This window comes from Temnothorax nylanderi, unplaced genomic scaffold (assembly GCF_030848795.1).
Source record: "Temnothorax nylanderi isolate EJ_2023f unplaced genomic scaffold, tnyl_v1.0 TNYL_tig0006_pilon, whole genome shotgun sequence".
In the NCBI taxonomy this organism is placed as follows: Eukaryota; Metazoa; Arthropoda; class Insecta; order Hymenoptera; family Formicidae; genus Temnothorax; species Temnothorax nylanderi.
In genome coordinates this window covers 1,122,438-1,146,110 of record NW_027249068.1, presented here as the reverse complement: position 1 = coordinate 1,146,110, position 23,673 = coordinate 1,122,438, and the positions used below count along the sequence as shown (strand labels likewise).

General features: G+C 38.9%; 5 protein-coding genes and 1 long non-coding RNA gene across 10 annotated transcripts; 4 read left to right on the top strand and 2 right to left on the bottom strand.

Moving 5' to 3' along the window:
- Positions 1-385: 385 nt before the first annotated feature.
- Idh3b (isocitrate dehydrogenase [NAD] subunit beta, mitochondrial) lies at positions 386-3,215 on the top strand. The gene is made up of 6 exons (XM_071715721.1): positions 386-503; positions 1,220-1,279; positions 1,344-1,553; positions 1,792-2,183; positions 2,289-2,478; positions 2,628-3,215. The coding sequence occupies exons 1-6, from the start codon at positions 462-464 to the stop codon at positions 2,856-2,858; spliced, it is 1,125 nt and encodes a 374-aa protein (XP_071571822.1). The 5' UTR covers positions 386-461; the 3' UTR covers positions 2,859-3,215.
- A 387-nt stretch (positions 3,216-3,602) lies between these two features.
- Positions 3,603-4,913, top strand: Sec20 (vesicle transport protein Sec20). Its single transcript, XM_071715774.1, has 3 exons — positions 3,603-3,794; positions 3,953-4,367; positions 4,429-4,913. Exons 1-3 carry the CDS (start codon positions 3,660-3,662, stop codon positions 4,614-4,616), a joined length of 738 nt encoding a protein of 245 aa, XP_071571875.1. The 5' UTR covers positions 3,603-3,659; the 3' UTR covers positions 4,617-4,913.
- On the bottom strand, positions 4,750-8,469 carry LOC139778032 (neuronal calcium sensor 1-like). 2 transcript variants are annotated; one of them, XM_071715785.1, is made up of 6 exons: positions 8,332-8,469; positions 8,049-8,136; positions 6,552-7,948; positions 5,637-5,967; positions 5,151-5,349; positions 4,750-4,872 (listed from the first exon to the last, which is right to left on the bottom strand). In XM_071715785.1, the coding sequence occupies exons 3-6, from the start codon at positions 6,670-6,672 to the stop codon at positions 4,825-4,827; spliced, it is 699 nt and encodes a 232-aa protein (XP_071571886.1). In that variant the 5' UTR covers positions 6,673-7,948; positions 8,049-8,136; positions 8,332-8,469; the 3' UTR covers positions 4,750-4,824. The 2 variants fall into 2 exon arrangements, with proteins under 2 accessions (XP_071571886.1, XP_071571889.1); XM_071715788.1 differs by lacking the exon at positions 8,332-8,469 and having other exon boundaries at positions 6,552-7,837; positions 7,928-7,948; positions 8,049-8,128.
- An 862-nt stretch (positions 8,470-9,331) lies between these two features.
- LOC139778046 (uncharacterized) lies at positions 9,332-12,052 on the top strand. 2 transcript variants are annotated; one of them, XR_011719480.1, is made up of 3 exons: positions 9,332-9,952; positions 10,271-10,344; positions 10,742-12,052. It is a non-coding gene; the product is annotated as an uncharacterized lncRNA (long non-coding RNA). The 2 variants fall into 2 exon arrangements; XR_011719479.1 differs by having other exon boundaries at positions 9,332-10,344.
- On the bottom strand, positions 11,108-20,178 carry Vps15 (vacuolar protein sorting 15). Of its 3 annotated transcripts, XM_071715655.1 has the most exons (17): positions 20,018-20,178; positions 19,434-19,614; positions 19,205-19,348; positions 18,403-18,557; positions 18,137-18,327; positions 17,271-18,013; positions 16,802-17,110; positions 16,277-16,660; positions 15,618-15,944; positions 15,061-15,390; positions 14,803-14,968; positions 14,596-14,709; positions 14,315-14,507; positions 14,030-14,195; positions 13,678-13,948; positions 13,238-13,568; positions 11,108-13,149 (listed from the first exon to the last, which is right to left on the bottom strand). In XM_071715655.1, exons 1-17 carry the CDS (start codon positions 20,107-20,109, stop codon positions 12,933-12,935), a joined length of 4,314 nt encoding a protein of 1,437 aa, XP_071571756.1. In that variant the 5' UTR covers positions 20,110-20,178; the 3' UTR covers positions 11,108-12,932. The 3 variants fall into 3 exon arrangements, with proteins under 3 accessions (XP_071571756.1, XP_071571765.1, XP_071571773.1); XM_071715664.1 differs by lacking the exon at positions 19,205-19,348; XM_071715672.1 differs by lacking the exons at positions 11,108-13,149; positions 13,238-13,568; positions 13,678-13,948; positions 14,030-14,195 and having other exon boundaries at positions 14,394-14,517; positions 14,598-14,709.
- An 844-nt stretch (positions 20,179-21,022) lies between these two features.
- On the top strand, positions 21,023-23,443 carry Epsiloncop (coatomer subunit epsilon). Its single transcript, XM_071715590.1, has 3 exons — positions 21,023-21,218; positions 21,695-22,183; positions 22,298-23,443. Exons 1-3 carry the CDS (start codon positions 21,108-21,110, stop codon positions 22,604-22,606), a joined length of 909 nt encoding a protein of 302 aa, XP_071571691.1. The 5' UTR covers positions 21,023-21,107; the 3' UTR covers positions 22,607-23,443.
- Positions 23,444-23,673: the final 230 nt, after the last annotated feature.

Genomic DNA, 23,673 nt, shown 5'->3' with positions numbered 1-23,673 from the left:
ACGATCGATTCCTTTATAAATAATAATTATAAATGATAATTGACCAACGCCTTTTATAAATCTTCTAATTTTAAGTGCAACGATTGATTTATTATTTCTCATCAGTCTCCTTTACTTTTTCTTCAGTTTAGTATATGAGTGGCTCAATCTCTCTCTCTCTCTCAATCACTTTAAACGAGAGAGAGTAATTGAATTTTCCTCTAATACATTATATTGGAATTTGTTTTTATTCTTATCATAAAAAAAAAACGATTTGTGAAGACGTTACTTTAATCAGCGTTTTTTCTTTTTCCCCCATGGATGAAGCGTTCGCTCCTCAGGGTTTCATCAACAGATTAGATCAAATTAATACGGCGACTCCGAACGCGATTACATCCCTGCGTTCGTGAGCAAGCGCGAGGGAGCGGGAGACGAGCAGACGAGCAGTCGACGCTCGGCTCTGCTCGGCTCCGTCGTGAAAGATGGCTTTGCTCGCGAGAAACATCTGCAAGGCGCTCTCCCAGGTAATCGCCGACGCTCCTCCGTCGCTCCGTGTCTCCGGAATCCCGTCGCACCTGCGAAATGCAAGAAAAGCGTATAAGTTCTATTGGCTATATTATTGACCGTACGACGAATAACGTAGCCGCTTCGTCGGCACGGCGAGGAAGACGATCGCGCAATCGAGTCTTTATACCGTGATTATTTTTATCTGAGACGCATCCGCTTGTCAAAAACACAAGCTCGCTCCTCGATATGCAACGCAAACGCAGATCCTCCACACCTGCCCGGCGGCGCGCAAATTGGTACACGTCGGTCGGGGCAAGCACCCACGCCCGCCTGCTCACGTTATTTAATCAGAGTAGTCTTGTTATTTGTCCAAAAAAAAAAAAAAGCGATAAATTGGCCCTGATTACGCAAGAAGGAGCCGATTGTTGATGAGAAAGCGTGGTGAACAGGACCAGATTGACTCCAGTCAATTAAGAGGATTAATCCTGTCCGGATATTCTAAATTTTCTGGAAAAAAGATTACACGTGAAACAGAAGCGTAATAAATGCTACTTTGAATTCTTTGTATAACTAATTATATTCATAACATATGCATAAAATGTGATGCGTTTGTATTTTGAGTATTATATTTAAAATATATCACATTTAGATTATATCTTGTTTATAGGGAATTGTGAACCTTAATATAATTAATAAATTATAATATTATATTTCTCGCTTTGTGTGTTTGCAGGCTGCTCATAAGAGCACAGTTAGGGCGCTGCACGTAGGAACAATTAGGCAGCAAGAATCGGTAAGCGTTTACTTATTCTCCAATTGGTAATCAGGCTCATGCGTGACCCCGCTACTTCTTTTAGACAGTTGAACAAGAAGGAAAGTTGAAATGCACCTTGATACCGGGAGACGGCGTTGGACCAGAGCTCGTGGTTGCTGTTCAAAGTGTTTTCAAAGCTGCGGATGTCCCGGTTGAATTCGAACCTTACTTCTTGTCTGAAGTGAATCCAACCCTGAGTGCACCTCTGGAGCAAGTCTCCAACAGTATCGCTAGAAACCGAGTTTGTCTAAAGGTCTAATTATATACCTTCTAAAACTAACGATAAAATATACTCAATTTTTTCATTTGGTATATATACAGATAGGTAGTTCAGTGAGATATTTGATGTTTATAGCTAAAACGCATATAATTAAAAATATAAAAATTTTTTTATCAGAGAAAGTGAACTACGAATTTTTTAAAGAGTGTGTGGCTGAAAGGTAACGATAATTTTGTAATTTGATATAACTGTGCGTTGCTTTGTGTGACAGGGGATTCTAGCAACTCCAGATCACTCGATGACGGGAGAGTTGCAGACCTTGAATATGAAATTACGTAAGAGCCTGGACCTGTATTCGAATGTGGTGCACGTGAAATCCTTGCCGGGCATCATATCGCGTCACCAGAATGTGGACTGCGTCATCATCAGGGAACAAACGGAGGGGGAGTACTCCGCGCTGGAGCACGAATCTGTCAAAGGGGTGGTCGAGTGCTTGAAGATCGTGACTGCCACTAAGAGCCAAAGAATTGCGAAATTCGCTTTTGACTATGCCGTAAAGAATAACCGCAAGAAAGTCACGTGTGTTCACAAAGCTAACATAATGAAGCTCGGCGATGGACTTTTTCTCAGATCGTGCCAAGAAATTGCCAAAATGTACCCAAGGTACATTGAATAACTTCCTCGTCGCCTGTGTGATTACCCCTTACAAATATTTATTACGAAATTATTGCACAGTATACTTTATATTCCTATTCTCTAACGAAACAGGATTACGTTCGAGACGATGATCGTCGACAATTGCACTATGCAGATGGTCTCCAATCCACATCAGTTCGATGTCATGGTAATGCCGAATTTGTACGGAAATATTGTGGATAATCTCGCGTCCGGTCTAGTCGGCGGTGCCGGAGTCGTCGCAGGTGCCAGTTACAGCGCCGAGTGTGTCGTCTTTGAACCGGTAACATGCAAATGCATTCTGATTTTGTTTATGCAAAATAAGAACTATATTCAATATACAGTTATACAGTTAATATTAAAAAGAATCTCTAGAACTTGACTTACGCCCATTTTAAAGCGCAAGTTGCTAAGATTTGTATTTTTCAAAAGGGTGCGAGGCACACGTATTCCGAGGCGGTCGGCAAGAACGTCGCGAATCCGACGGCGATGTTGCTGTGCGCGGTGAAGCTCCTGAACCACGTGAATCTCAAACGTTACGCCGAGCAGATCCGGGAAGCGTTGAACCGCGTGCTGAACGACGGAAAGGTGCTCACGAAGGATCTAGGCGGGCAAAGCTCGACGTCGGACTTCGTCGCCGCTGTGATAAACAGCCTGCGTTAACGAAAAAAAAAAACAACTTGTGTAACATAGAAGGACGTAGATCTTGCGTCGCGAGCTCATTTTTATCTGGACTGTGCGAAACGTAGTGCCGCACCCGTTATAGAGTATATTTAACTCACCTACGCGTCATAAAATTTGTAAAGCTGTATCATTTTAGAATACTATAGATATGCAAATTTGTATTTGCAACAGTAACTTCCCGTATGTTCTGCGAACAAGAGGAAATCCAAAGTATTTTGCAATCGCTAAGTCGCAAAAATTCAATTGCGACGTGCGGACTGCATAATTAGCTGTATAATAGATCAAAATAGGCAAAATTGTACCATATCTATGTATAATAAATTACGCTACCTTGTACATCCTATTAAAATGTCACAAGTTCTCCTAATTATTTCACATAATTGGAAATAACAATATAGACAAGCATATCTTTACGTTTCATAGCAAAGTGTTAAAAGCTGTGATAAATTAGCATTGACAGTGATTAAGATATATTTTCTGATTTGTTTTATTTCTATCTTTTTTTCCTGATACCTGTGAAATAAATGACCTTATACGATATAAATATAATAATTATATGAATATATAAATATGCAATATTATATAAATAAGTAATATATCAATACACAACAAAAATGTGCTATTCGCCTACAAAGTAAAATTTCTAATTATCAGAAATCCATGAAATTACAAACAACAACGGAGCATATCATTCAGTTACACGTGTCCATTGACAGCTTGGCATGCGATCAGCTGATCGGAGTCAATCGGAGTCTTCGCCTACATATCGCACATATATGTATGTACGCCGTACAATCAGGAAATAACATAAAAGCGAAGTATCTCGCATTGTCAATGGATCCCAACAGTTATGCAGTGGAATTAACACGTCAAGACATCGTTAAATATCAGCTTCAAGTGAACGCTTTAATACAGGTAAATATATAATCGTCGTGGTACATAGAATATAACCTAATTTCAATGTTGATCTGAGACTATGTTGACACTGTTGGTAGTGGGAAAAAATATATCACGAATTATATTATAACAGGCCTAATCGATGATTGGTATTTAATAAATTATCTGTTGTGAAGGACATACAGCAATGCAGTGGGCCGCTGGAGATGCTGGACGAGCTCAACGCGGAGGGCAGAGCCAAGATAGCAGTTTTAAAATCTTCCATAGAACACCTGACATCCATCGCCGAAACCGAGACGAATGGAAAGAAAAGGGCCGAGCTGCTGTCCGCCGTGGACAGTTACAAGGAGCAGTTGAACACTTCTTTGGCGGCCTTCCGCAAGGCCAACATTGTCAGCGCGTGTGTCATCGACAAACTGGCGAGGGAGAATCTGTTCTCCATGCCGGAGGAGCGGCAAAACGCTCTCCGTAGACGGCACGACAAGCAGAGCTTGACGAACTCGTCCAGCCAAGTAACGGACAAGCTTCTCAGTATCTCCAGGCATCTGGCCGAAACGACTCAAAGAAGCGCCGACACGCTGGACAGTCTGTGTACGTATCCTATTTCGTTGAATGGCAAGTGCCGCAATTCTACGGATCGTTATTGTTTCAGTGACATCTTCGGACAAGGTCGGCAGCACCAAGGACGAGTTGGAGCATCAACAACAAGCTATAGCGCAGTCAGGGAAGCTGTTAGGCAAATACGGTAGACGGGAAGTCACCGATAAAGCGCTGCTCGCATTGGCATTTGTCTTTTTCCTCGCCTGCGTATTTTACATCCTACAAAAAAGATTGTTCTGAGCATGTATAAACTATTTAAGATGATATCAAACTGTTTGCATAACGTAAATGCAAAATCTTGTATTATAAGGAAACTGGGGGAAATAATGTGATATATTATATGTACTCTTCAAGAGTGAAAGAGGAATAAGGGTGAACTTTTATAAATATTTTAATAGTTTCATGTATAAATTATTTTCATTAATCTCTTAAGGTCATTTTCATCCCATCACCAGATATTGTTAAATAAAAACAACTGGCTGTATACTAAAGCATCCTGTAAAAAAATAGAATTAATGAAGTCTCTGGGTACACATACATCTTTATATTTACTGTCATTAAAGTAGATCTTACTGTGCTGAATTTTAACACTAGGAGGTTTAATAACAAGACAGCTATAAATTAATTTTTAACAATTTTTTTATCGATATCAATATTAATAATATTTGTAGCTTTTCTGTTAAAGAAAAGTCCGATAAGAGATTTCATTGAACAAGGTCCTTCTAGTGTTAAATGCGAATAATGTTATTCTTACGTAGTGGGATATTTCCGTACATTTTTACAACCGCTCATGAATTCCTCCCTTGAGATCAAGCCGTCTCTGTTCGTATCCATCTTTTCAAAGAACCTGTCCACCTGTTTGTTAACCACGGACTGGATAGTCCGCGTATTCTGCACCATCTCGTAAATCGCGGATACTATGACCAACATTTCATGTCTCGTGATACAACCATCGCCATTCAGATCGTAGAACCTGACAAGCGGTAAGGGATTTGTGTATTTTGTGTATTACATTCGTCATCTTGGCCATGTTCGTGATCATTAATTCAGCGAAGAGAATGAATCGACTTAAAGAAAAAATCGATCAAAGAGTCTAGTCTTAAAATTCCATTAATTCTAATTCGAAAAAATATATGGAACATTGTTTTCTAATTCCTATATAATTAAACCTCCTCATAAAATACCGTCTACAATTTTCTCTAAATTCATTATCACGAAATCACTATTAATAGAAACATCGAGGATGAGATGAACTCTTACCCGAATATCCAGGAAAGCTTTTGGTCCACATTGCCATTGATGATCAATGTCATGGCTCCGAGAAGATCGCTGAAGCTGACGATGCCGTCGCCGTCTCGGTCGAAGCTGTTGAACACGATCTGCGCGTATCTAGCCGGATCGCCAAGCGGAAACAGTTTGGCGTATGCGGGTTTCAAGTCGCCGGACGTCGCGCATCCTCTCGGACACAGCTGCTTGAAGGCGCGATACAGTTTACGAATTTCATCCTTCGAAAACCCGGTGCGACTGGTCAAGGCGGACAGCTGCTCGGGGAAGATATATGATGAATGTTTATCATCCTCCTGGATGATTTCTACGAAAACGTGTTCAAGTTAGACAGTGATATTGTATTCGTAAATTTATTGAAACATGCTGACTTTATTTACTCGAAATAATCTTGGAAATTTCAAGCTTTTAATTCTAGAACTGGAAATTCTTCACAATTATATTCCAAGAATAAAAACTATAATTGTAACAAAAATTAAATTAATGGTACACTTCAGAGGATTCTTTTTTTTTATAATTAATGCCAAATGTGCGTTATTATTGGAAAATTGCAAATTATTCACTTTAACTTTTGTTCTCTTTTCCTTCTTATACTTCAAAATTTTTAATAAAGAAATTAATAATTGTCATACAATCATTTAATAAACTGAATATTTATACATTTAACAGCTATCATGAAATTATTTTTAAAAAATTATTTTAAAAAACAGATGTTTATCATTAGTTTTATCACTAAAAAGGCACTATTAAGATTCTACTTACAAAATTACTTAATTGTACACATTACATTTTTATTATCTAATCTAATCGAGCGATTTGGCTAAATTAATTGGCGATTTCTAGCGTTACAAAAACTAAACTAGGTGTACCGCTCAAATCGGATATCATTACCGGTAATTTTTTTGATGCCTTTGCTCATTTTTCTCAGGCTACGTTGCATCTTTACGGAGAGACTGGGTCGGCGAAGAGACTCGCAATTATCTTTGCCATCGATACCACCGTGATTTGACATTCGAAGGGACTCCGACGGACACGTGAGATCAGATAAGCTTGACAGTGATCAACGCTTTTCAGCGAATGTCGAGCGGAACGAAACTGACGCAAGTGGTGCAGTCGACTGCACGGAGCAGTTTTGATGAAGTCTGCAGTAGCCAAATATTTAGACGATTTACCACGGCATGTCTGCAAATCCCAACGAGAAGTGACGTGCGAGCGCATATTCGCGGATGTTTTTAGGCGTGTCGGACGTCTTACCCGGTTCATCTCCAGGAATTTTTTTCCTGGATCACTGCAGCAATGATCAGTTGATCTCTTTTAATATAATTGTAATTGCGCATGTTTATTAGCGGTTCAAATTTCTAAGCGACTCTCCTTATACATTTATTTTATATTCGAATCTTTGAATTTGCCAGATCACGATATCAGTTACGTGTTATCACTGCCACAATTAAATGAGAACAAGATCAACTTGACCCGACCCGAATTTCAACGTCAGATCTGGCGGATTCGAGATGGATTCTTGGAAAAGAAGTAAAGGAAGAAGGAGATAGAAGCCGTAAACGCGCTCCTTCGAGAAAGCATTTCTTGCCAAAAATTCGCGAGAGTGAAGCGGGAGAGGTGTAGAAGCTTTCGCGGAAAGCGATTTGATCGCATATTTTCAAATGCATTGAAAACTTCCTCCACCCACAAACTAGTTTGAGTCATTAGATAGCGAGTCTCTTAAATAGCTTTACATTGCACATGCTTTCCGCGTTTATCACGTACGGCGTCGAAATTTGATAAAAGTATTCTTAAATGTAATATATACATAAGTACGTACAATTTTACAATTCTACTACTTTTGTAACTATAAATTCAATTTCGTGTGGAATGAGCTAATAAAAAATCGCTCGTCTATTGCGAGCATCTGTGTGGAAAATAGACATACTTTCTCTGCCAAACGCTATTAATAGTCGGGTGGACTGGAAACCGACTATTACGGTAATAGGAAATCGGTAGAGCAAATCGAGCCCCGTTGCTCAATGGTCCATAATTCGAGAGCTCGTCCTTTCGTGGAAGGATCCGTAATCCGTCAAGTGTAAGGACAGTCATATGCAGTTGCGTGAAGCGATTGACCTCGTCGTTTGCAATTTACGAGTCGTACTCGATAAATGGGCCTATCAGCTCCCAATGATTTCCTTCAAGGCAATCCGAGTTATTTGTTTACGTATAACCCAGTTCTTTTTATGCGACGTACAGTCGGTATTACGTAATTAAAGATTGATTACCAGTATCTTGTAGTCACTTTCCTGTAAGAAGTTGCGTGCAATGTGAATGGGATTGAGAAAGACTTCATGTAAGATGCGGAATAACGAACGGAAAAGTGCTGTATCCAATGCAATTGCTTACCACTGCAAGGGCTAATTTGCACCGACGTGGATTGATGCTATAATTGCACCAGGGAAATTATCTCTTTCCTTCCAAGTGGGATTATAAGCTGGAAGGGAAAACGTCGGATTACTATGTTATCCTACTGCATCATTGAAACATTTAAATAATGTTTATAGCTACTAATTGTCATTTCTCTCAAATTCCTGTGAATTTATACTTTTCTCTTGAATCCTTATCTCGACCAATTAAATGTAGCTTACTGTTAGATAATAAAATAATACAGGGATGATAAGCGTTTTACCTAGGAAAATATTTAAAGCAACATATCGGAGGAAAAAACCCAAGGGGTCAAAGGGCAACTTGCGCTTCGGTTCGCGCGATCGGTTTCGCGGTGCGTAAAGTGTGTCAAGTTCGCCGATAAGATAATCCGGTCCTCGGTATCGGCGCAAGCAGCGTCCTTGACACGATATTCGGATGTAGAGCAACTCCCAATAAAGTTGGGCGCGAGCGCGGAAGATGGAATATATCGCGCGCGCGCGGATCGGCCCGTGCAGGCCGCATATTATAATGTGGGTCACGCGATCCTTTTCACAATCTTCGGAGGAAAAACGCACACCGCGAAATTCATCCGGTGCGGCGCACTTTGTGATCGAGTGCACGCAACGACATGCAAGCACGTGCCGGTGGCGCGTTACGTTATGCAAAATTATTATTTTATGCCGAGTGCCGGATTTCGCGGATACGCCTACGTTGAGCTGCGGCTCCGAAAGCGCGATCCATGAATTAAACATCGAATGCTAATCCGCGGAGGAACCGTATCCGATCTCCGATCGCAATCGCGATGCGGTCAGCCATTTCTGCGTCTTCCGAGCGTCATTAGCACACACAGGGTTTTCCTTTCTTCCTATGCCTCAAGGAGTCACGTGAAAATATCATTATCATAGGATGCGGCATACCGGGCAAATGAGTAATTATGATGGTATCAGTATCTCATCCATCTCCCTTTGTATTTCCCCGCAAACGATATTGCGTGCGCGGAATACGCGAGTGAGGGAGCAAAAGAGTTACGAATGTTGCATATAAATCGCTGTAAACAACGATCAAAACGCGAGTGAGAAAGGGCCTTCCCCAAGTTCAGAAGCGCGTAAGCGAGTGCGTCACTTTGTCAGCACGTGCAGAATCCTAAATCGAGGAAATAATCGTGAAGAGACGGGAGACTCGCTGGAATATAAAATCTCTTCGGCGGCTCTCGATCGCAATCCCCTTATAGAAAAACAACGAAGGATCCAGAATCCAGTGTGATTCAAGCTTCGATCATGAATGCAAATCGAAAACTTGGGAATCTGTAATGCAAAATATCGTAATACAGATCGTATGTTTGGATATATAAATTCGAAATGCTTAATATCTTTCAGATAGGTAATTCTGAGACATAGAAGAAAGGAATCTTAAAATGATACAAAAATCTATGATTGAAGAAACTGAAGATCGAATATCTATAATCTGTGATTAAATAAAATTAAATAATTCTGTTGATGTATTTAATTATCGATTCAATTGTGTGATTCTAATAGAATCACATATCAATTATGAATTGTAAATCAAGATTCAGCCAGATTTTTGTGCCATTTTCTTCCCTTTAATATATGATCATAAAAAAACTACTGCATATTCTTACTGAAGTCAATCGAACACGTACTATCCCATTCACTATCCCGAGTTCCTTCATCAAAAGGCAACGCAGATTCACCATTAGCCGCGCATATATTTTTCTGAGCGGTAGGGCGGTAGGCCGGTGGCATATAAAACAGCGGTAAGCATCCAGCATCTCTCCACTGCGGTAGTGCACTTGTTACAGTTGCTTGCGATTAGACAGAAGTCAATTATTACATCCACGTTCTAACAATCGTCATATTACAGAGGTGATCTTAATCATTTTCCATTATTTTGTACGATTGAAAAACAGATGCAGATGACAGCGCGATTAGTAAGACGAATATTTTAGGAAAGACGTCGCATCGTTGTTAATTCCACAATTCAGAAAGTGTGAAAGGCGCGATAAGAAAACTTTGAGCTCGTGACGCAACGACGTTTTCATTATACGGTTTTTTGGTGCGTGAACGCGCGTTGTCCCTGTCTTTAAGCCACTTTGGTGCTTACTACGTGAGCTGCGACACTTGTCAGTAGTGGTACAATCGGCGAGCGTCACTTCCAATAGAACTTTCATTCTTTATTTGCAGGACATTCACTTGGTGTTCTACCATTGATCCTGTATCATCACGGATACCAAAGAGATCGAAGGAAACTGAATAATGTAAGAATATTAATTTCACAATATTAATTTCAATTACAATGAGAAACGGGCAACTTAAAAAAATCAAGTAAATTCCAAAAGACTGTAAGTGAACGAAAAAATTTTGCTATTCTTGAACAATTTTTCCACTCTACTTTAGAAATTTATTTTTAATTAATAGTTTTTTTTTAATATAAAGATATGTATATTGTATTTTTATAAAAATATCAAGCTCGAAAGATGACTAAAAAATGTACTAATCTTTCTAGCTTTAGACATTTTTTATACTTTCAGTTTCGAAATATTAAAACATAATACTAGACGTGAATATAATGCAAAATTGAACGATCAAATTTTAACACAAGGGTCTGAAAAAATACTCACAAAAATTAGAAAATAACTTTCTTTCTCCTTCCAGATCATCACAAGGATATTATTACGAGATTATGACCGCAGTTTTTAGAAGATACAATTAAAATGAAGTTAATCATCCTGCTGTTGCTGCTGGTCAATTCCGCTTTTTGTATACCTTGGCTCGATCTATGGTTCCCTCAGCAGTCCTCGTACGACACTCAAAATCGCAGATACTATGCAAACAACCCGCATCGTCAAGGTAGAGATGGTAAGGAGCGCTGGAAACAGATCTGCAGGACCATAAATCCGGATACGTACGCGTTCCCGGGACGCGTACCTTATCCCGCCGCGCCTGTCTGTCCGTGGTAAAGGAAATTTTCGGTTCAACTCTCGATCTGTGTCGTGCCAAACGTAAGCGAGAAACGCATCGTGCGTTAAAAATATGAATTTATTGTAACAACGTAGTTTTTAGACAATATACGTCCACCGGGTTACGAGTATTTCAGTCAATGTGGTTGCGTGTACGTATGTGTCCGTGTGTGACAATACTAGCAAACTAGTATACATAAATATTCGTGATTACATACAGCTACTTACGCGTTCATCACGTAAAGTACGAAGCGAGAGATAATTGTTTCGCGCATTGCATCTTTCGTACGCGAATTTTATTATTCCTCGCTTCACGGTCCGTATTCACACGTGTGTTAAAAAAAAAAGGGAAACAACGAAATTTATCGCATTGCAGAAAGTAACTTTGTATCAGAGTGAAAAAAATTTAACGGTACAGATAATCCAAAAAATAAAGCTAAGAGCTATAAAAAATATAGCTTACAGATTTTTTTTTTTTGGATATTCTATGCTCGTAAGAGTGTTCCACTGTGTTGCAAAGTCATTTCGCATTGACGCAACTTTTCTTACCTGTCAGTGTTTAAATTTATAGTGCGCGTACGGACTCGCTAAATATCTGCTAACTTAGATACAATTACCTCAAAGGCTTGTCTATCGATCTGTGTAACATCGACATTCTAAACTCGTCACATCATCGTCTAATACTCGGTAATAGCTCTCTTTCTTTTTTTTCTTTCTTACATATAAAAATAAGCTATGTACATCATATATGTTACATTATAATGTCAGTTTACGTTCAACTCTTTTTAAAAAAATGCACGCCTCCACAGCGCAATTGTAATCATTGGTAGTCTTAAATATCATGTATATTACATGCTCTATGTACAGTCCGGGATCACAGAGTTCGTACAGCACGGCGGTGCTGTGCGTACGTTGATGCTTGTGGCTCAAGAAAGCGATAACAGACGTCTTAACGCATTATCCAAGCAAATTGAACAATATAAATACAGCTTAAATTTAAATACAATTAAGAGAATTGTATTTACCTATAGTTAATGTATAAAATTATATATAGAAATAGGATTTCCAATTTTTTCAAAATTATATAAACGTGAACGAATCTAGGAATAAATAGATTTGATTTGTAGAGTTAGCTTTTCTCTTTTGCACAGTGAGATAAGTATGACTATGATACCATCGTAACTTCCACTGAGACCTGTCGTCTCGGCGACATGTCTTGTCTTCTCTTGTATGTGTTTTTTAAGAATTGAAAAGGCAGGAAACAACCTTTCTGGAAAAAATTAATAAACTACAGGTGTCATAAGAAATAAAAACCAAACCCAGATGATGCAAGTGAGAAATTTACTCAAAATAGATCTGTTTAGATTCAATTAAATATGGAAATAATTAATTTAGAGTTGTTGTGGAAGAATATGAGAAAAGTCGATTAGCAGATTACTCATATAGCGGGAAAGAGCTCGTATAAACTTTGAATAAGACAAGGTTTTTACCTTTTGCAAAATTGCAAGAAAAACTGTGCAAGCTGCAAATTATCATCTTACTAATACGGAAGCAGTGTTTATCATAACTTCCACCGAGTCCTGTCGTCAATCACGGAATTGTTAAAAAAATATGATTAGTAATTTTTGCCGAAACGGAATATTATGGTATCATAATTATACCGCCATCACAATTCCTCCGCGCGACTGTCCTTAAATAAATTATACTACGATCACTGTCCGGCATTGCTGGAGAATTTACCTGAAGAATTCTAGAGAATAACTTATTCCTTACTTGGATCACAATAGTTTCGTTATTACTGGGGAGAAATTCCGCATTGCACTGGTAAAATCTTTTGTCGCCTGCGCGAGGAACTTTGGAATCATATTTGGGAGCGAGAAGAACAATCATTTCCAGACTTGTATCAGGCCGTCCGTGCTACCGGTGAGAATGCAGGTGTTCGACATGGCCACAGCAGAGATTGTGTCATGCTGGCCGGAGGGTGGAGTCTCGGGACCGCTCTCCTCCATGTTTCTTCCTCTCGCATCACTTCCGGACAACGGATTAGAATCATCGTCCACCAATACTTCTTGCACAACGTTCGTTCCGTCTATCAAACGTAAACTGTAAACAGAGAAGCAATATCGTACATTATTATGCGAGAACACGATGAATATATATATTGAGCAACATAAATAATTTCATCACTGACTCGTATGCCAATGAATTTGGAGTGAGGACATCGTTAGCGGCGGGCAGAGCGACATAGGATGCGGTAGGTCTATTGAAGTCCCAGAAGCGTAATCGCATATCGGTTCCGCCGGCCAGAAGGAAGCCCGAGCAATCGATGCATCCGGTGTACATGGCACACACAGTGTGGCCGGTTTGAGTACGGCTCAACGGTGGAGCATTCGATGCCCACAGAACCATCTGTCGAATATCGGTCTCCAGATTCCACATGGAGATCTCGTTGTTACCTTGCACCGCTGAGATTATCCACGAATGCTCCGTTGGATGCGTAATCACCTTTCGCACTCTGGCACCTGAAACGATGAGAAACGGTAGAATGGCATCGTTAAAAACGATAGGAAGTATTTTAAGCTATATCATTTGTACAAAGTAATGGAAAATAACATCGGCGAGATAAGCTACCTGTTGGATGCTTGATACTTGTTATCGGCAGTTGGAACCTCAAGTCCCAACAGGTGTGGATACCCGAGCTCGTGCCGAGGGTCAACCATTGCTGATGACTGTTTACGCAAAACGACGTGATGACTCCGTGCTTCAAATCGTTTTCCAAGCGCCACGTTGTGCCGGGACATCGTAGATCCCAACCTACCAGTGATCCGTACAAAGAGGCGTACACAAGAACCGATTGCGAGCCAGAATCCAGATACTGAAGATCTACAGCGCATCCTTCTTCCTGTTACATCAATCGCGAACAACATGTCTTTAATATTCCTGTGTATCAAATTTTTACATTACTGCGGAAATCTCTAATCACCTGGAGATCCAATTGACGAGTGCCGATCAAACTCATTTTACTAGAGTTCGGCTCAATCCGAAGTACGAATACCGTCCCGGATGTGCTCGCCGAGCTCGCTAAAGATTGTCCTTGGTCGCATACAGTCAAGCCAACCAGCGGACCTCCTCTGTGCATGTACGTTTGCCTGTAAAGTACAATATCAAAAAATAAATACTACATAACTCGAAGCTTCAAATTGCAAATAATATAATAAATTAGTTAAAATCTTCAACGTGTAAGTGTTCTGGAAGAGAAAAACAATACCTAGAACGATTAGCAATATTTCGTCCCTCCATCTTACTGGCGTCCCAAATCTTGATGCATCCATCGGAGGAACTACTCGCGAACAGGCTAGTATCCGGTATTGAAACCAATCTATTCACTGCCGCTCGATGCTCGTGAAGATGCGCGACGGGAATTCCTCGGGGCCTCCAATCCTTTGGCAGTGATGTGGAGCCTTTTAGCCAATATCGATAATGAATAAAAAAGCATATAATAATCATACAGCATGATGTAATCTGTACAGAGATCCAATTTTTATTTACCAGCTTCGCAGGCGACGTTGTTAGCCCAACGTTTTGCTCTTAATATTGCTGCGTGTTGTTCTTGCTTTCGGTACGTTAATTGCCGCACTTCTAATCGGCAAGGCGCACACCTATCTGCAAAATTGTCACGATCATTTAATATTTTTCTATAATTTTATAAAACACAAAAATTACATATTATTATTTATTCGCCTTAATTTCACTTACATTGTATGTAAGATCGCTCGTGAAGCGAATGATCGTTCATGAGAGAATTAATGCTGGTCATATCTGATAGGCAATGATGCGGAGATAAATGGATGTCCCCGCTGTGTATGCTCTGACTAGGGCTACCACTGCTTCCAGTCATGTCTGACATTTTAACTATAGCGTGCTGTTAGCAATAATATAAGAATAATTATTGCAAACAATATAATTAGCAGGACGATATAGAAAGACCTCTCAATCAACTGTCAGCTGTAATACCTGAGTGTTATCTTGAGCTGCAAACATCGTGCGCCATTCTTGATTCATCGTTGCGTATGTGCCAACGGTCTCCGATGTTCTTCGGTCCAATCTTTTGAATGGCAGGAGAGTTAAGTCTCCCTTAGCATCAGGATATAATACGACGACATGGTGTCTTATCCTATCCTTCACTGGACTCAACTCCAACTTGCCATCTACGGACTTGATAGCATTTTGCTTCGACTCTGCGGAATTGCGATATTTGTTGATCTTCATCAAGTGAGGCTTCATGATCAGCAACTGATCCTCAACTGCCTCGGTCATCGATTCCGAAGTCAGTCGTCTAAAAAGCTAAAAAGGATCTGTTTATGAATCTTTTTGAATTAAATCTTTGTCACACGCAATAATAAACGATATAGTTTCGCTCAAATTTCTCTCGCTGAAGGCGCGATAAATGCAATATGCAACATTATTTTATATTTTTATTCTAAAATTTAATTTTCTTGTAATATAACAAAATTTTTTTTAAATGTTATTTTGAAAATCAGATATACGCTAATATAATAAATGTTACATACATTTCTTAAGGAGGTACTCATGTCGTTGTATTGTGGCGGTACCACACCCGTTATGACTTTTGCTCTGGCTGCCTGCTTGTGTTCAAGTACTTGGAATAATTCCTCCACATCGTTATACTTCACCACGGAATCGTATACTATTCTGGATATCGGAGGAACAAGTGCCTCAAGTAATAAAATCTCCTTTTCTATTTGGATCAATGAGTGCTTCAGATATGGTTGAAGCATTGTCTGAACTTTACATTGGACATCCACCACATTCAGAGTTCTCGCCGCCGCGGATATAAAGCCGACGGTTGCATGACGTATCCAAAGATTTGGGTGAACCTATAAAAAATGGCTGTGTACATCAATAGTACTTCTAAATTCAATCAGTCTTCTTTAATAAAAATTTAAAAGTCTCTTTTCTAATTTGTTAATTTTCATCATTAAATATCTAATTCTAAAAAGTTGTAAATTTTTCAAAGAAGAGAATTTAAATAATAATTCTAAAATTTATCAAAATTTTAATAAAATCCTATATCTTTAATCTTGCCGATCTGTCAATGAGAAAACATTAGTTCTGGACTTCATATAAAACCTATTATAGAAAGGTTCTAATTTGAATTACTATGTATATATATCAAAGATTTATCAAATATATCATAACAATGACATACCAGGAAGACCATAGTTTCTGATAATAACTGATAGAGAGCAGATTTATGTAGTAGACCCAGTTCTGTAAGTGTTGCCATGGCATTTATGGCCTTTGTGGTTACAAACTCTTCAGGATCGGATAGACCTTGCTGCAGAAGCGGCATTAGTATCGGACTACTATGCCAACCGACATATGCAGCCACACCGACTATGCATTCAAAAAAAGAGCCTCTCAGTTCCTTATCCTCTTTGTCGTTTAAGAATGTGATAACGTGACTGAGCAAAATATCGTTGGCTTTCTGTTTTCCGAAGAACACGCACAATTTGTTTATTCCGTTTTCCATTAACGTTTGTTTCACTAAATTTTGAGGATCTGTTAACAGCATGGACACAGATTGTTGAACCTACATGAAAGATAAAGATACGAGGATTATATTAGGATGATTGATAATGTTTCAGCTCTAGTTCAAATAAAAATTTCAGCGAAAATTATGTCGCTTTACTCTTTTTTTTTTTTTTTAATAAAATGTAGAAGATATCTATACCATTTCGTGCAAGGTTTGTAGTTCGCTGTCGTAACTGGGCTTTGGTCCCTCCTTGTTGCCCAAGTTAGACAGATGAGCGTTTTCCAGATAACGCAAAGCAATGTGCGCCAAATACGCAATATTCTCTGCGTAAGCTGCCCTAACTATAACTGCTTCGTCTTGAGTTATATGCGCTAAACCTGGTAGAATGTACTCGGGAAATATGTTCACATCTGAAGATGGTATCGATTTCACAAGATGTAAACATTTCGTTAGAGTGTGTATCGCTGATACTCTTACTCGCGGCGCCGGATCGTGAACCAAATGGAACTAGATAAGATTTAAAAATATATGTTAGCAATAATTAACAATATAAAACATGCAGTTAATTCGTTCAAACAATTTTTCAGGGTTAGCTCAATAAATATAAATTCATATAAAATATTTATTTTTGTAAAAAATTTCTAAAAATTGGCATTTTAGTACTTACAATATAAGGTAATATTCTATCAAGAATTGTTTCATCAGAAACATTTTCAGCCAGCTCTAATAATATCTCTAAACTGTGCAACTTGGATTGCGAATGATGCAATCCTCTTATGCAAGATGTAACGAGTTGAGTTATGATAACGAGTCCTTCTAGAGTTTCACTCGAGGTAGAGATTGATTTCTTGGACTCTGCATCGCATGTTTGTTTACAATCTTCGGACGATTTAATCTCCAGTTCCGTATCCACTTGAATATCACTGCCAACATCTTGGACAGTACTTTTCATGTCAGTTTGATTTAAATCGGTCTTATCAGAACTTTGATCGCTGTCGACTTCCACCATCGTATTTTCTTCGCTGTGACCAGAATCGTCCTTAATCGATTCCACATTACTCTCGTATTGACCAGATTTCGCGGTTTCCGCAGGTTTCGTCTCGCTCGTTTTCATTCGTTCACTTTCGTCCGTCTTTAGTATACTTATAATATTGCCAATGTCCTTCTTCAACCGCGTTATCTTCTCGTCCGGTGATAAAATCGGAGCGGCGGAGAAAATAAGCATGTAAGACTGCAGGAAGGAATAAAAGTATTCCGGGAAGATGGTGCCGCGAGTTTGAGACAGATAGATCTCTGCGCTCTTCCTATTCGTTGGATTTCTCTCTAGCATTGAACCAAGCAGCTCGCGTATTCCTGGGTCGTCTATACTGTCCAAGTGCTTGCTCACAGAATATTCGTTGTTCCTGTACGCTGAATATATTATCACCACATTAATAGAACTCACGTGTTAGGCCGGATTTTACTTCTATTTTACTTCATATTCATTTTTTATTCGACAAAAAAAAAACAGAACTAAAAATATTATATACCTACCCAAGAGTTGTGAAAAATCGAACGGTGGATGACCTTCGTTATACAATTCTGTTAAAGCACAGCCTGCGGAAAAGATATCCATCATGGGATGCAGATCACCTGTCTTAACTTCTTGTTCTGGTAACAGCAACGTATTACTCAATTCTGAAGACAGTGTTTTCACAAATCGTTCGGGCGCTATGTAGCATGTCCTGAAAATATATTAAATTGAGATTGCTTTATCAAAATAAAAAGAAGAAAGAGGATGGCTTTAGCGAAGATTTTACCTTCTCCTAGAAGTATCAAAAAAGTATGAAAAATCCGCGGGATTGTCTTCTGGTAAATACGTCGGTTTAAAACTGGCAAAATCTGTGAGTAATACCCAGTTCCAACTGGTTATCATAATATTTTCTAATTTTATGTCACCATGGCAAACACCAAACTGTAGGAAAAGGAAAACAATTATTTTTAAAAATTATAATCAGAAATGATACATTTTTTTACTTAAATAAACAAGAAGTTATAGACAAGAATTAAGATAAGCTACTTCAGTCAAAATAGGTAACTTGAATAATTCTCTTTGCAGCGTGCTATTTTGAACAGCTATCTTCTTTTTTTTTAACCCTTCGAGGCCACATAGGGTGGCGGCCACCCCAACAAAAATTCAGGGCCCGATATTTTCAAGATAGGCTTTATAATCAGTGTCCCTCCACCCAGAAATGCCCAGGATCCCTAGTTGGGTCCTTCTCTCAAAGATCCGCGCAGTAGAAAGGCTGTAAGCCATGTCAGTTATGTTTGGTAAACATTTGAAAATTATTATAGGGGTGATGACCACCCCAGTACGGCCTCGGTGTATATTCCACATCGTGACCAAAAATTACAATATTTTTGTTCCTCAAGCACATTTTGGGTTCTGTACCATGCATATTTTTGAACACCCTTAAGATGTTTCATGAATTTTTACGTGCATTAATTGAAATTATGAGACTTTGAATTCGTCTGGGGTGGCGACCACCCCAGTATGGCCGGAGCGTATTAAAAAAGAGGTGTAGCCTCGGAGGGTTAAATGATTCACATATGTCACCATACCTTATGGGCTTGATTAAGAGCGTACAATACTTGGAAAGTGATCCACTTTTTCTCAATGCTGGTTAAAAATGGCCTAGTGCTGATCCTGTCATAAAGAGAATATTTGACATATTCCCGCATTATTGAGCCAGCTTTTTCTGTGAGCTGATCCAAGCATACACAATTAATTCTAGTCGTGCTCAAATAAGCTATATACAATTAAACAATGTTCCTATGTTAAGATACCTACAATCATTCGTTGAAACGGTAGGCAGTTGACAGCCGAGGCTAACTTCGACCTGATCTCCTCCAGCTTGTCCTTATAAGTAGATAATGGCAATGTTGGGTCATGAATTGCGAACACTTTTACAACTATCAGCCCCTCCAGACTGCGGGCCCGAGCCACTTTGAAGAATCTAGTACTTCCTAAACTGCGGACGACAAAGAATTTTGTAAATCAACAGCTTGAAACCCGCAATAATATTATATTCATAATTATAACTTATTCTAAATGATATTCCCAAGATTTTTATAAATGTTATAGACTTCTTTACGTGTACATATGTCAATTATAAGTCTGTTATTCATAATATTCTTCTCAATACTAATCATGCGAGAATCAGTGAAAAGGAAACCTCGCACAGTCATCTAAATATGATGTATTACTCTGCTAATATTACTTGCAAGTGTAGGAAATATCACGAAGAATTAACATGTTTTTATCCGTCAAATACCACTCGAACACGCGGCTTGACAGTACTCTTGACAGTGTTCAACTTGGCAGAGTACATATACACACACGTAAGGTGGAGTGACTCGATTTGAGTTACTTACTTCACGTCGAATAATAAATCACTGTGATCTGTCAAATAGTGCTCTACCGGAAATATTTGGCTGGGCGCGATGCCCACTAATTGATTGCCCATTTTTGCTATCAAGACGAGGGGTTCAGATAAAAGCGATACGCTCACTCGCGGCGTCCATTTTTCCCGATTTTTTTTGCACATTACGAATGCAGTGCGGCCAACCGCGAGCCAACGTGCATCTAGGTGATCTAGGGTTCTTTACGTTCGAATTATTTTTACGCAGGCATGCCTGCTGCGCAACTATTTGAATTTGGAGCACACTGTATCTGTAAAGAATATAATCCTTTACTCATATGTATAATCAAATCACGTTTGCGACTACCTCGACTAAACTCCGATTAACTTAATCGGTGATCAATTCAATCTACAAAATCGCTTGATGCAAAAATCTCTACATGATTCATTGACCTAATTTTTTTTCGTATGTTGAAAAGATATACAATTTAAAAAATTATTAAAATGCTATTTACAATATTATTTGATAAATTAATCATCGATCAAGTTAATCGGAGCTTGCGGTAATTAATATTTTAATTTTATACGTTATAAAGATATTCTTGATACCGAGTGAAAAAAAAACCGATATAAATTTTGTAGAGCTCATAGATAATTTTCGAGTTATTTCATTTTAAAACAGTATCTTAAATATATTGCTTACACTGGTAAAAATTGTCAATGATATTTTGCAGTATCTTTTGATACAGACACTTTGCCGGTTGAATTAATCGCCAATTAATCGGACTTTAGTCAAAGTACCCTAGTACAGAGATTATACGGCCGTAACATAAATAATAATATATTAAATGCAACATATTTTATAATATATATCATATAATTTGTATTATTTATTTATATTACAATATTATCGTCTTGACATCGTTTGTGATGTTACTAGATGCTGTCGCATTGCGCCGCGCCTGATAATCACGGAATAATTTTTCAGTACTGCCAGTATAGTGCCAAGTACCAGTACCGAGTACGCCAGTACAATACTAGCGGTTTATGTCGGCACTCGGCACATAGCCTATATCCGAAACTCGGAGAGCTCAGCGCCGACGATGAGCGACAAGATGGCACGTCAGCAGGACTTCAACGATCTCTTCAACGTGAGAAATAATTTCTACATCGGCAACTACCAGCAATGCATCAACGAGGCGCAGAAGATCAAGGTGAAAGTCACATCCCATCCCGACGGTGACGCGTCTCGCGGACGCTATGCCACGCGCTGCTCCGTTCGAATTCCCAACGTGGACGGCTGTCATTGCCATTCTTCCTAAGCATTACGCTCGCTCGTCTTAGCAACGTTTCCCTGATACAGCATTGTTGCTTTTTCAGATTTAAAAAGACATATGTTACACAATTTTTCTTGTATTGTATTTAAAAAATAGAACTTTGAAGTAGTAGTGTTGCTATCACAAAATAGTTAATATTGAGTTTCCAGATACCAGACAAGTCAATGAAAGATAAGCAACTCTCTCTCTCATTGAATCTTTAGCTCTCAATTTCAATTTGTACACTAGAGAAAAGTATAGTGATTCCATAACATATTTCTCCTACCGAGTTTTAATAATATATCACCTGATTTGCGGAGTAAACTCGTCCGTTTTGCAATTGTTACCAATACAAGTCTCATCTCTTTCCGCAGACGTCCATTCCTGAAGTGGCTATGGAGCGTGACGTCTTCCTTTATCGCGCGTACATAGCGCAGAGGAAGTTCCGTGTGGTGCTGGACGAGATCAACAATTCGTCCCCGCCGGAATTGCAGCCGCTGAAGACCCTGGCCGACTATTTCGCCAATCCGCATCGCCGGGAGGCTATAGTGGCCGAGCTGGACAAGGAAACCAAGAATGTAAATTACGAGAACCACAATCTCCTGATCGTGGCCGCGACCGTTTACTACCACGAGAAAAATCTGGAGGCTGCCCATCGAGTGATATGCTCCTCCGAAAATCTGGAGTGCATGGCGCTGACGTTACAGATATATCTCAAGATGGACCGTCTGGATCTGGCTCGCAAGGAGCTCAAGTTGATGCAGGAGAAGGACGACGACGACACCCTGACTCAGCTCGCGCAGGCGTGGATAAACATCAGCAGCGGTGGTGACAAACTGCAAGATGCTTATTACATCTTTCAGGTGAGAAAAGTCGTCAATCCCTTGGATGTGTGTGACGCGAATATTTTCGAATTTTTGTTTGTCTCACCTAAAATTACTTGATATTTTTTCTGACAAGGTTATGAATTATTCCAGGAAATGATCGACAAGCATTCCAGCACGAGCATGTTGCTGAATGGCCAGGCCACTTGCTTCATTGGACAGGCCAAGTACGAGGAGGCGGAGACGGCCCTGCAAGAAGCTCTCGATAAAGATAGCAATAATCCAGATACGCTGATCAATATGATTGTCCTCTCGCAGCATATGGGCAAACCGCCGGAAGTGGCGAATCGTTACCTAAGTCAGTTGAAGGATTCCCACTTAGAGCACCCTTTCGTCAAGGAATACTTGCAGAAGGAAATTGAATTCCATAGGCTTAAAGAACAGTATTCATCTTCCGCCTGAGTACCCCTCACCAGATTATGGCATTCCGTGGGATAAGATTGATTAAAGGTATTGCCTATGAATGGATCCAAGTGGACTAGACAAGTTTGACTTCATCGAAAGTGTCCAATGAGCAAGGCTTCTTCTCTTTAGCCGAAAAACTTTTCTTCCTGAATCCGATAACTTGCAGTGCATTTCAGATCTTCAATTATTGAAAAATATACTTTTTTTTTTAATTATACATTTCACTTTTGTTAAGAGCAACAAATCGAAGCCTGTCCATATAACATTAACTCTTAGGCTCTTGAAAATACACTTTTAAGATGACGTTATGCATATATTGAGACTTCAAACATTCTAGTTATCTCTCGCGGAATAGAAAACGCGCAATTTTTCTAAATAGACACATCTCGTTCGTAGATGAACATGTTGTTCTGCAATATTAAAATATTTTGTTTTTATATTAAATTAGATATATATAAATAGGTATAGCAAAGTTGTACGGATAATGGAAACGTTCGGAATTGCAAGACGTATGTGACTGAAGAAGTTACCCATTTTATCCTACTATTACACTTTCACTACATAATCACAAAAATATGGCTGCCATTTTATAAAATTATAAATTATCGAAACTAGAGAGACCATTTCGCGTGTAAGCATCTCTTCATACAATATTCGTATCGCCAATTTAGAGATGTAACAGATAGGCGAAATATTAAAATAAAATATTTCGTACATTATGAATACACAAGAGCCGGAAAATGTCTTTTTTAATTTCCAAATTCAATCCCCTTAATATTTGTAAATATCCCTATTATAATTAACTTATAAAAATAAATCGTTAATTACCATTAATTGTATACTCTTGTATAGAACCTTGTTCATCAATCAATCTTCCTCTTAGTTTTCTATAGCAAGCCTGTAAATTCATTTCATAAATGTACGTACAATTTTACATGAAAAGTTTTAAAGTCTGATTTAAAATTTATAAAATACCTTATATAATACAAGTAATGATATATTTGAGGATTCAACATAAATAAGCCATTAATTTTGAAAACGACCCGTCAAACTTTAAAACTAAA

Excerpts from the sequence above, each read along its gene's own strand:
- Idh3b (XM_071715721.1), top strand. The coding sequence starts at position 462 with ATGGCTTTGCTCGCGAGAAACATCTGCAAGGCGCTCTCCCAG. Across the intron at positions 1,280-1,343 it reads CAATTAGGCAGCAAGAATCG|ACAGTTGAACAAGAAGGAAA; the intron begins GTAAGCGTTTAC and ends TACTTCTTTTAG. Across the intron at positions 2,184-2,288 it reads ATTGCCAAAATGTACCCAAG|GATTACGTTCGAGACGATGA; the intron begins GTACATTGAATA and ends CTAACGAAACAG.
- Sec20 (XM_071715774.1), top strand. The coding sequence starts at position 3,660 with ATGTACGCCGTACAATCAGGAAATAACATAAAAGCGAAGTATCTCGCA. Across the intron at positions 3,795-3,952 it reads AAGTGAACGCTTTAATACAG|GACATACAGCAATGCAGTGG; the intron begins GTAAATATATAA and ends TCTGTTGTGAAG. Across the intron at positions 4,368-4,428 it reads CGACACGCTGGACAGTCTGT|TGACATCTTCGGACAAGGTC; the intron begins GTACGTATCCTA and ends TTATTGTTTCAG.
- LOC139778032 (XM_071715785.1), bottom strand. The coding sequence starts at position 6,672 with ATGTCAAATCACGGTGGTATCGATGGCAAAGATAATTGCGAGTCTCTT. Across the intron at positions 5,968-6,551 it reads AGGCATCAAAAAAATTACCG|AAATCATCCAGGAGGATGAT; the intron begins GTAATGATATCC and ends ACGTTTTCGTAG. Across the intron at positions 4,873-5,150 it reads TCATGAGCGGTTGTAAAAAT|GATGCTTTAGTATACAGCCA; the intron begins GTACGGAAATAT and ends ATTTTTTTACAG.
- Vps15 (XM_071715655.1), bottom strand. The coding sequence starts at position 20,109 with ATGGGCAATCAATTAGTGGGCATCGCGCCCAGCCAAATATTTCCGGTA. Across the intron at positions 14,969-15,060 it reads CAGCTCAAGATAACACTCAG|CACGCTATAGTTAAAATGTC; the intron begins GTATTACAGCTG and ends TATTGCTAACAG. Across the intron at positions 13,949-14,029 it reads CTCGTCAATTGGATCTCCAG|GAAGAAGGATGCGCTGTAGA; the intron begins GTGATTAGAGAT and ends TTGATGTAACAG.
- Epsiloncop (XM_071715590.1), top strand. The coding sequence starts at position 21,108 with ATGAGCGACAAGATGGCACGTCAGCAGGACTTCAACGATCTCTTCAAC. Across the intron at positions 21,219-21,694 it reads ACGAGGCGCAGAAGATCAAG|ACGTCCATTCCTGAAGTGGC; the intron begins GTGAAAGTCACA and ends CTCTTTCCGCAG. Across the intron at positions 22,184-22,297 it reads ATGCTTATTACATCTTTCAG|GAAATGATCGACAAGCATTC; the intron begins GTGAGAAAAGTC and ends GAATTATTCCAG.